We start from the raw sequence: 12,106 nt of genomic DNA, 5'->3' as shown, positions 1-12,106 counted from the left end.
CAGAGTGCTGTGTCGTAGAGTGACATGGTGTATGGTAGAGTGAAGTGCTGCAAGATAGAGTGGCGTAGAGTGCAGTGATGCAGTATAGAGGGGTGTAGAGTGTAATGGTATAGAGTGCATTGGTGAAGAGTGCAGTAGAGTGGCACAGAGTTGAGCAGTGGCGAGTAGAATGCAGTGTACAGTGGTGTAGAGTTCAGTGGCAAAGTGTGCACTGTTGCAGAGTAGAGTGGCATAGAGTGCAGTGGTGTAGAGTGGCATAGAGTGCATTGGTGTAGAGTGCAGTTCCATAGAGTGACAGACTACAGTGGTGCAGAGTGATGTAGAGAGCAGTGGTGTTGAGTGCATCGGTACAGAGTTCAATAGAGTGGCGTAGAGTAGAGTGCTGCAGTAAAGTACAGTGGTGTATAGTATGGACGTGTAGAGTGCATTGCCATAATCTACAGTGGTGCAGAGTAGAGTGGAGTGGCCTAGACTATAGTGGGGTAGATTGCATTGGCATATAGTATAGTGGTACAGAACAGAGTAGAGAGGTGCAGAATTGAGTGGTGCAGAGTAGACTGCAGTGGCATGGAGTGATCCAGAGTAGAGCGACATAAAGTGGAGTATGCATAATGTGGTAGCACATTGCATTACAGTAACACATCTTTAAATGAAAATACCATTACATTTGCAAAGACATACAGTTTTACTGATAAAAACATACAGCACACAAATGTTAATGTGTGGGAATGCCATTACCTAGGGTATTGATTTGTTCCGATCATCTTAAAATATTTGTTTCCACAACACTTATATTCTTCAAATATCTGCAAATTTCATTCACAAACATTTGTTGTGTGGTAGATAGAAATAGCATCCTAAAGCCTTCTGCCACCACACCCCCGGTAGCTAGCATGATTGTCATATAAGTTATCTCACTATGAAGTCAGAGAAAGAAAGATAAACGCCAAGCTCCATGGGAAGACAGAGCCTGTAATTTGACCTTGGTCTTTGAATGCACAGCAAGTGAGACAAGATAAGAACAATATCTAAAGGCCTGTTTACAGACATCGAACACTGTTGGAAGAATACAGTATACAAGATATGCTCTACTGTAGGGACAAACTGAAGCAGACAGCCTAAATCAAATACAGCTAGCAAATGGAAACCAAGCAAATGTAAGTTGCAAAGCCAAAGGTAAGCAATGGGTGGAATACATTTCCAGTGAAGCTTTCTAAATGTTCTCTAAATGACTTTAGCAAACCAGACAGCTTCGATTTAATGAACTCAGCCTTCACCCTAGTTCCTATATATTTCTATGGAACTCCTCTGTGAATGCGACAGTCAAACTGTACCTTGCTATTTATGGCCTTTTACACTCGCTCCTATGGGCTAGGACTGCTGTATTGTCCTGTAACATGAAATGTGTGCAGACTTATGCCAATGCATTGATACAAACAATACATTTCTGATGCCTGGGTTGGCTATCACCAGGGCCACTGTAATTATGTGACTGTGCGCTGCAGTGTTTTTTTTTTTCTTTCTCGCAGATATGGATTTGCCACATTTGCCATAAAATCCAACATCTGCTGCATAATCTGACGATTAAAAAAAACGGTTCAAAAGTTACTAAAAGCACAGCAACAAGTGTTGGTGCATAGTGCAGGGCCCCTTTGCAAATGCTGACTGCTAACCTTTCTTTTGCGTGTTGCTATATTTAGGTGTTAAGCTGGTACTAATTAGGTACAACCTAAGCCCAGAGAGTGTTAATAAGTGTAACAATGACAAAATAATGAGATACTATCACAAAATGTTTCATATTACATTGCATAATTTGTCTCTTTTGCCTGCATAACTTGATTCAGCCCGGCCAAATAATTTGGCCCTCCCTTGCTGCATAAATCTAGTGGCCCTATCACCAATGTATCCTCATGTAACTGTTATTCTTTATTTGCCATATTTTCTGTCTCTACTCATAAAAAATGAGTTATAATTCAAGTCAAATGAGAATGTTAAATACCGAAAAGATAATATACTTCAATATGCTTAAGTATGTGACAATAACAACATCATAACTAATAACGCTTGGTAAACTGCCTAAAATGAAAAGTGGCTTCTCCCTGTTAGCCACTCTGTAAACCAACCCTTTATTACTTAGATAAAAAACATTTGGCCCGATTCACATAGGTAAACTTAGACATTTGGTCTACATTTAGACCAAATGTCTAATTTTACGATTTTTGGGAAGTCACAAAGGACATTTACAAGTATTATCTTTACGTCTGCACTTGGAGCGGATCTCCGTTACATTTAAATGTTAGAAAGAGATACCCTTCTAGTAGCTAAATTCTATAGTGTGAAAAGATAAAATCGCGCCTTTCTTGTTTCAGTAAATGGTGTGATCCTAGGCAACTACAAATACTCAGTACACAAGTCCTTAAAAAAATAAAAAAAAAAGAAGTGGGGGGACACACACACACACACACACACACACACACACACAAAGTTAGGCAGTATGCAAGTGACATCACAACGCATGACATCATGGTGTGTGACAATGCACTTGGCATCACAACCCATGGCCTCAAAGAAGGTGGCATCAGATCTTAACACCTCAAGGCATATGTTAAGCATGTCTATCATGAGTATATTTGAGCGCTTTACTATATTTAACAAATTAGCTTTTGCTTTGGAGCTGTGCCAAAAAAGTTAGGCAACTTTGACACAAAATCTGGGCCTCTGGCATGGCTAGATGCACGCCCGCCTCCTGTTACTAGGCTGTGGCCTTGTATTCCCCCCAGCCATATCTGATCTTCGCGGCTGAGGCCTAACTTTGGCCACACCCTACCAGCTATGGCCCTGTGAAGTCTGCCGGCATAAGGACAACATGCTCGTCTGGGCAGAGGGCTATTTCTGGCACATGGCCCGCTTGAGGACTACAGGACTGGCTATGTGCATGCCACACATGGCCCTGACCTCTCTGCCAATGGTTTAGGCCAACTGCTGGATGAGGCCACTCTTCCCTGCCTGCGGTGCGGGCACAAGTGTGCTTGCTTGAAGGTCCACGATTCTGTCTTGAAAAGCATGCAGAAGTGCACGTGGCCTTTTTCCTGCTCGATGCCTGCAGGCGAAAGCCTGGCACTGAAGCATAGGACTGTCATGCCCCTTCTGCACATGGACTTTGTTTGCAGCACGCTTCCTGGTCGCTACTGCCCACAGTCACACCGGCTCCCTCGGCACTTAACCCATGGCCTCCATCTTGCCCACTGAGTCATTCCATCAAAGGGAACCCACCCATGCAAGCTGCCCGTTGGAAGACATGGTTGAAATGCTTAAGACCTTGTTTGCAGCGATGGTTATCAAAGACAGCCGGAAAGACCCATTGCTCATCCACCTACCAGGAGAAGAAGTGTATAAACTGTCTAGGTACGTCACAGAGACAGTATCACTGTTCACCTATGCCACACTGAAAGCAGCCCCCACGGTACCTTTCAAGCTACTTGCCAACCCTGACTATAAGAGATTTCTTCAGCTAAATCGCAAACCCAGAGGAGTCTGGATGCATTCTACGCCTGCCTTCGAGACCTAGTCAGCACTCACACTCCCAGATAAACAGGATGAAATCAGAGTACAGTTCATCCATGGCTGTGCATCGGTGAAGATAAGGGAGCCTATTCTCTGATACCCAGGAAAGTCCATTCATGACATCCTGGCACTCAAGCACTCAAAAGAACTCTCAAAAGTGCAGGCGACCCACATGGAGGCAGCCATGTTAAAGAAGAGCTGATAAACCTTGTATCCTGTGGGCCCAGCAGTGGAAAGAAGGTCAGCAGGAAAGCCCCGGCCACCAGCAATCCTTGTAGATGGAGCTATGGGAAGCTCCCCCATCCAGGAGAATATCTGGCGATTGACAAGGAGTGCTCCGTATGTGGCAAACTAAACCACTTGGCAAACATTTGTCTGTAGACCCTGACCCCCAAGAAGCTGCTGAAGAGAGGGGTGAACATAATCAATGCCCCAACAGAGGTCCTGGAGGACAGTGACATGGATAATGATCACTAGGAAGGAACCATCCATGTTGCCTAAGCAGTAAAGCCACAGCAAAAGAAAGTCAAATCGACCCTCAAGTGCCAGATACTGATACTAGGGCAACCACTAACAAATAATGATAGACACTGGAACCCAAGAATCACTTCTAGGCAAACAGAAAACCAAGCCAGGCCAAGGAACAGCAGAGATGTTTCACACTGGTATTAACCCTGTGAGGTGGTTTTAAGATACCAGTTGCGATACGACCTCAACCCCTCATAGCAATTCTTGAGACTTTTTCTGCAGTAATATCAAGTCCTAACTGAGATCGCCAGGAGGACTATGTGTATGTCCGGTCAGGTATTGCTGTCATGTCCAGTGTTTCCGTGTATGTTTGGTTCACATTTGAGGAGGGACATTCAGCCCACATGGGTGAGGAGGAGAGACCCGGAACATACAACTGCATGAGTGGGATCAAATAGTATGACCCTGTGTGACATAATAAAAGCCCAGCTGGCTAAAAGGCTGTATGCAATAGGCCACTGCCTACACTACACAAAACAGGAGTAGGGGAAAGCAACAAAGAGGACGTGGATGGGGTGAAGCAGTGGGGAGAAGCATGTGGGCAGGTGCAGAGGAGGAGGATGCAGAAGCAGTCGGTCAACAGAAAGCAATGAGGAATGCAGAGGGACAGACATACATGAGGGAGATGGCTAACAAAAAAACAAGCACTTTAATGGAGTGTTTCACACAAAAGAAATAATAGTGCTTTAACAGCAAAAAGTGGAAGCAGGGATGCCAGTGAATCAAAGAGGCTGTAAGAAGGCAATGATTCATTGGAGGCACAAATAGAAGACGAAAATATGGGAAACAAACAAGTACTAGCCAAGTGAGGTTAACAAGGAAAGCCAACTAACGGTGCGCAATGGGCAGGGCTCCAAGCATGTAGGCTTGACCTAAAAAGGAAACATGGGAGGATGCAGTTACAGCCAAAACGGCTGCAAGAAAGAGTTTTCAGAATATATTCTGGACCCACTGCCAGCAATGGAATTACGTCAAAGGAGCAGTGGTTACACAGTGGAGAAGAGTGAATCGAAGTTGCCTATAATTAGCTTGATGACTTGAAAAGTGGTGGAAGCTGCATGAAGTCTGAGTGGTGACCGGAGTGCCTTTTATTAAAGAAGTCCCCTTGAATGGTATGGCATTTGGAAAAGAAAAAAACACTGAGCAAACTAGTGTTTATGGATGCCTAGAAAGCATCCCTTCATCACAATTCCAAAAGATAGATGTCTCAATGACTAACCGATGTCTTCTGTACATAAATGTATAAAGATCTAATAACATCCTCCTTTTGAAGAGTGGAAGCTTCTGCTCTAGTACAGTATAGCCTAAGATGTTTTTAGGGAACCTGTTTCATTTGTTTCCTCAAGAGTCTCCCCCACAATAACAATTGGTGAATCGCACTCTGAAATTGCAGCCACGAACATGTAGTGGATTCATGGGGAAAAACAGCTATACATTGACAGGGTTCTGGGTAAAAGATTTGTGCACCCCAAAGAGATAGCTCCAGGAATTACTTGTAAGCAGAGAAGTGGACAGATGCTCCTGACTTAAGATGGTGATCGTGAGGCCACTATCAATGCTGGGAAATGGAGGTATTCCACTACAAGAGTATACCCACATTTAAGAAAGATTTCTCCTGATATTTCAAACAAACATGACTTCCACACGGTCACAACATTCTCACAGTTCAAGAAGTTCTGCTATGTGAGGCCAGTTTGCTACTTTCTCCTGAAATCAGTCACAATGCTGCTATAAAACGCATTGTAAATCCTTCTGACACCTCAAATAGTAGGACTGAGACATGCAGCCTCCTCCATTCTATATGAAAAGCTTATTTTTATTTGTTAATCCCATTAAAGACATGAAGAGAACACAATGGACTCAGGCTTCCTAATAACAGGAAAAAGCAAGGCAGTTGGAACCTGGGATGAGGAATGACTTATTTTATATGTATTTCCTGAGCATTGTGGGTGCTCCAACATATTTACCATATCTGTTCCTTGTTCCTGGGTTACTGTGTCTCCTTGTTTTCCGCATTTCCTCTATGGTGTTACCTCTATCTTCTTGCACTTAAACCACAAATAAAGTGGTATTTTTGTTACTTTGATTCATACAGGTCAGACCTGGGTGCGCAGGGGGTGAGGTGTGAGTTTAAATCTGAGGGATATATACACAAGGAAGCTAAAGAGTATTTTGCATAACTTAACTTTTTAGGTCTGGCCTTTGAGACAGTTTTGGCTGTCTCACCAAATTATTGTTTTCCCCCACAAAATTCCAACATAGTATAGATACACAGAGAGGTTATAGGTATTAACATTTTGCTTCCTCCCACCACAGAATACATAAGGGGGCAATGGGTTTAAATTGTGCTTTTTAATTTTTAATGTTACATTTAAGTACTGGTTACTGATTTTCCCTGCACATTGTGCACCTGGCTAACTAGTGATTTTTTTTTTTTTTTACATTATTAAGGATTCAGCTAACAATGTAGCTACCTGCAATTTGCATGCTTGGTTAATTTGTGATTTTTTTCTGGTTTCTTCCACTGATGATGATGATGATGATAATAATAATAATAACAACACCACCACCATTAATATAAGCAAATGTACTGCATAACAGAAAGGCTTATTATTTAAAAATACTTGTAAAATGATCACTACAGTGAATGGATTTAAAATGTTTAATATATGCATATGGTGACCACATTTAAGTAAATGTATGCTTTGTTTTTTTTTCCATTTTAAAGTTTGTGGATTATATTTGCAATACAAAAATGAAAACAAATAAATAACCATCGCACAGGTTACCAAGGCTAGACCCACTGACTCTGCAAATGCTTGTTAATGTTTGGACGTGAAAAATGCCCCATTGATGGCAACTAAAATTATGTTTTTCAGATAAACAGTTAAGAATTTAAGACAGAGAATGAAGTGGTGTTTTTACTAAGCCAATATTTGAAGCCCACTGACATGGAAGGAGGTGGCCATCAAGCAGATACACCCCCGGCCACATACATTTGCTTGAGACCACGCAGGGCCTTGTGCCATTTATAATGGAGGGTTGTATGTCATCAATAGATACAAGTCATTTCGGAGTACAGTGGTCTAAGTATTTCCATACTGCTAAAACAGGAACAAAGATACTTGGGTTTGTTTCTGTATGCCTCAATGGCCAAACACATCACTGTGTGACAATCTACATAACTTGCTCAGGGATATGATCTGTACATGTGAGATCATTATTAACAAAGAATGAAAGAATCTTTGTTTAGTGGTAAAAAAACAAAGAACAAAAACATCAAACCGGCTCACTGTTATTTGTCAGAATGTAACAGAGCTGAATCATTCTTGTGGACCAATAACCTGCTGTATTTTCCATTCTTTGCATAACCATCTCTCAAAATGCTTGCTCTCCTCTACTCCATTCTACATGCACATTTGTACGTCTGGCAAGTTTCTGTGGTGCCACAACATTTCCAAACTCTGGCTACAGCTTCTTCTACCAACGATGGCAAAGGAGCCTTAAAATGGCAATCTACATAATGGTCTCAATCTAGTGTCAAATTTCCTGATACTTGAACCTTAGCTGAACCCATGGTTAAACTGTTTAATACAGACCTGTCTCACAATTCACTTGGTGTGAGTTTAAGAATATGTTGCTGACCAGCCGAGTACTAGATCCAGCCGAATTCCTTCTAACAAACATGCCTAAAGCCCTCAATTCTTGCCCATGACCAAGCTGATGGTTGGTGACAGCTGACTGACTATTGTGAGGTGCAAGCTTTTTAACTACAGGGTTTAGATGGATCACAGACGCCCTTCCTGAAAAATCAGTATAGTATGTAATACAAGGACCCTTTCGCTCCAAGCACTTGGGAGCGCATGAGGAGGTTACGACCTATATATGTGTCTAGCCTCAGGTTTGTGTTACTACTGAGGTAGCTGTAGGCTTTTAAGTAGTTGTAACTTGATGTCCTCCGGACTGGTTTCTACTTTGCCTGCTTCCTGCACAAGCCAGTGTCGCCAGTAAGTGCATGGTTTCAATTAACAAAACAGTTTAATAGGGAAGGACTGTGTTCTCCCCCAAGTATCAAACCAGTTCACCCTCGACTGCCCATGCATTCGGGGAAGCAACATATTGACAAACTGTGAGGAAGAGGGGAGGCAGTGGCCACTCCTCATTGGCAGACTGTGGCGGCAATACACACTAGTAGCAGTATGGTGTTTCTGCATTGTTATGTAGTTAAAGACAGTGTGAGTTTTTTTTTTATTGCATTTCAGTTGAATTTATGTAGTTTTTCATACCTGACTTTAAAAGTCCCTGTAGTTATCTGAGTTAAAGCTGCCCCTCTTCTAGGATGTGGATGGGGGGGGGGGGGAGTCATTCTTAAATCAATCATTTATATTTAATTGTTTGGGGATATCTGATTTATTATGAATAGAGAGACTGCTGCTATTGTATTTTAAACTGTGACTATGGGGTTATTATGATTTGATTTAGTCTTTTATGATGTGTACTTTTATATTATTGTAAGGCATGTTGCTGATACAGTTTAATAAATTGATTGATTGATTTAACCTTACTATTTTAGAAATGCCACTTCTAGAAAGTGGACTTTTTTTTTGCTCTTGCAGCTCTGTGCGCCTACGGCCTGTCTCCAATACATTTCTGGAGTGGGCGACAGCTACACTTTGTGTATTCCCTCTAGTAAGCCACAAACAGAGAAGGTTAGGTGTGTCTGAGTGCTCATCTGCATTCTCATGGCTCTTCCTGGGCTGGAAGGGCGGGACGGGATGACACTGAAACCTGAATAGGCAATGCCTGTCCCCACACAAAGGGCCGATTACCCCTTACTGACAGACTGGAGCCAGGGCTGAAGAAGAAAGGATACTTGTGCACTTAAAAAGGCCCTTCTTTGAAGGCACCCTCTCTTCAAAGGCACATTTGGGTATAGGTACTTGTTCCCTGACTCCACCAAACCAGACACTTCTGGACCTATAACTGGACTGTGTCAGTGGAACTGCTGTGCTGCATCAAGGACTGTCACTCTTCTAGTCTGCTGACCTGGAAGGACTGCTTTTATGCTGTGCTGCCCTGTTGCCTGCTGACCTTACAGAGGGAGAGGTAGACTCTGCCTTGCACCCCAAAGAGATATCCAAGGCCTAATTGGCTTGGCTCCTGTTGCTAGGGACTCAGGGATTTCAAAGTCTCTACTCCTGCTCCTGTGCCTGGTTCACTGGAAGCGCACCCAGATACTTGCACTAGTGAACTCAAGACATCTTTTGCATGCTGGAAGCAGCAACCGACGCATCAACCCTGCTGCGAGAATAAAACCAGCGCATTGCACGAGTGGACTGAGCAGCACCTCCGGAACCACTGCATCAACAGATGCACACATCCCCCTGCCTGCTGGAAGCGTCAACCGGTGCATCAGCATCAATACAGCACTGAAACCACTGCATCGCCGCCATCACAGAAGGAAGATCAACACATCCCTTTGACAGCTTGGAGAAACCCAGCGCATAGGCTTCAGAATCAATGCATCACGGCTTCGACACTTGTCTGTGGAAACCCACACATTGTCATCAACGCGTCTGAAAAATCAACGCATCCCTCGACTGTGGAAGTGACAGCGACGCATCTACTGTTGGATCGACCCCACATCTCAAGCTTGTGACCAGGATCAAAGTACTCTGTTCCCTAAAGTCACTGTATCTGGCCTGCGCTCCATCGCAGTTGGCTTGAACTGTTAACTTTGCCACGGTCTAGCACACCCTCAAGTAACCCTTAAAGCGCTATTTGCTTCTAAGCACTATTTTTACACGTATTCTAAAAAATCATAACTCTACTTCTATTCATTAGACATTTGTCGTTTTGGTCTTGATTTATTTATAAAATTATTGTCTAGTTTTCTAAACTGGTGTGAGTATTTTTTAGATGTTTTCATTGTGTTACTGTGTGTGTGTTTCACAAATAATGTATACATTGCCTCTTTAGATAAGCCTGAATGCTCTGTGCCAAGCTTCCAGAGGGTAAGAACAGGGTATTTTTTAAGGTGTATTTGACTTACCCTGACTAGCGTGGTGGTCCCTATTTGGACTGGGAACATACCACTGCCAACTGGAGACCCCCACTTCTAACACTAGCCTTTATTTCTAATAAAAAATGAAGTCATTTTATTCTATCAGTCTCTTTTAATGTCCAATACATATTTTATTGATGACTGAATATATATTGTATAGATAATTTTTTAAACATAACTGACTGCCTCTCAAGTGAGCTTCAATGTAGGAGTAATATGGTGGCCGCACAGGATGGACACAAAAGCCCAGGAAAGAAGTAGAGATTCAGTCTCTGCCTTCTATATACAAACAGAAGCAAGCATTTCAATATGCTCATATTGTTAATAGGTATGAATTAACCTGTATACTACATATGCTGTTTGTTCCCACTTTAATCTCTCAGACATGTACTGGCTGAATTCATGCAAGTCTGTTAATGTTTATGTACAAGAATATTTTGCAAATAAATATAAAGTTATTTATGTTGTAGACAAGTTTGTGAAATCTGAAAAAGGAATGCTGGCAAACTAAAACTCTTCTAAATATTCATGGTTTTTTTAAACAAAGTCACAGGCATTAAGCATTGGAGATGTACAATGGCTAGGCAAGGTGTCTATTGTAATTGAGCACGTGTGCTGTGAATGAACTGAGTGAGGTTTGCTACACTTTTACACAAAGTGAAATAATGGAATCTGTCTGCTACAACATCCTGGCTGGTGAGACAAACATCAAGCAAATCTACACTTGCTTTCCTACAATAATTGGGTTTTCCGCACTGTACAGAGCTGTACTGGGAAGGCAGGAATGGAATTCCACCCTGCAAAATCAGTATCCTGCCTGCTGCAGAATGCAGAGCAAGCTGAAAATACAGTTCATTCTGAAGCTCTGCTTATATGAATAGGCCACCCTTCCCACATCCATGTCTACCTATAAAATATCTGGTAAGGCACACAACAGTTGATTGATCTGCTAAAGACAGTCAGCTATGTGTAGTAGCATCCCATCTAGTGGGTTTTGATAACTTTAGGGAAATCTGGCACAATACACTACCTCTCGTATGTGCTGCTGCTCCGTCTCATGCCTTTTGATCATTATCTTGCGCTTGAAGTGCCGACAGTTCTTCTCATAATATAGTCTCTGCTGGCCAAGAAGCTGGGCCTCCTCCTCAGCTTGTGTGTGCTGCATGTTCTCCTTATGCTTGGATATACGATCTTGTTTCTCCTTCTTGGGCGTGCTGTGGTCCTCATTCATCTCCTGTGTTTCAGAGATCAATAAAATAAACATCAATACATAGACAACTGGTAAGCATTCTATGAAGAGCCTGATTCAGCACCTGAATAACTCCAAGGGAGCAGATACTGGAAAGAACAGTGTTAAATAGTACTCAAGGTCTCCAAAGAGAACGCTCGTTCCTCACCTGTCTCAAACTTGTAGGACACATAAGCCAGTTGCAGGGCACCAAAATATTTTTTGCACAACAAAAGTTCATTTTCAGCTGAAAGCTTGGGTAAGAATGTCTCTGCCTCCAAACACACCCCACAGTTCAAATAAATCAGTGCTTCTCTCAGACTGCACTTCCAGGGCACAGTCAAGGAGGGAGAAGGTCATTGGAGGTACAAGGATGAAAGGGGACTATGGGAGCAAATGTTATCTACACTACGCCCAGAGCCCCCTGCCAGCAGTTACATGGAAACACTAAAAAATAGCTGCTCCAGCCCGATATTTAGCAAAGCCTGAGTAACTACTTAAGCCTGTGAGGTGATATGTATTGCATGTTCTTTGCACAACACTCAAGGGTGACACTTTCGTACTTCTAGAGGAAGGAGACCTGCTGCTCTGTAGCACTCAGATTCAGGAGACACCACAATAAGTGATCAATGTCCTGCATCTCATAAGAATAAATACCAATGGTCCAATCTATGAAATAATTTAGACATTGTTTGACATATAGGGTATGCATCATCCTCTCT

The 12,106-nt window shown here is 42.5% G+C and overlaps 1 protein-coding gene across 4 annotated transcripts in view; it reads right to left on the bottom strand.

Moving 5' to 3' along the window:
• TAOK3 (TAO kinase 3) overlaps positions 1-12,106 on the bottom strand; it is a 1,041,334-nt gene that overhangs the window by 74,472 nt on the left and 954,756 nt on the right. For all 4 annotated transcript variants that reach the window (XM_069214478.1, XM_069214480.1, XM_069214479.1 and 1 more), the window contains one exon: positions 11,187-11,390. In XM_069214478.1, coding sequence (XP_069070579.1) covers positions 11,187-11,390 — 204 coding nt within the window. The remainder of the gene's footprint in view (positions 1-11,186; positions 11,391-12,106) is intronic.

Source organism: Pleurodeles waltl, chromosome 11 (assembly GCF_031143425.1).
Source record: "Pleurodeles waltl isolate 20211129_DDA chromosome 11, aPleWal1.hap1.20221129, whole genome shotgun sequence".
Classification (NCBI taxonomy): domain Eukaryota; kingdom Metazoa; phylum Chordata; class Amphibia; order Caudata; family Salamandridae; genus Pleurodeles; species Pleurodeles waltl.
This window is presented reverse-complemented; position numbering and strand designations above follow the sequence as displayed.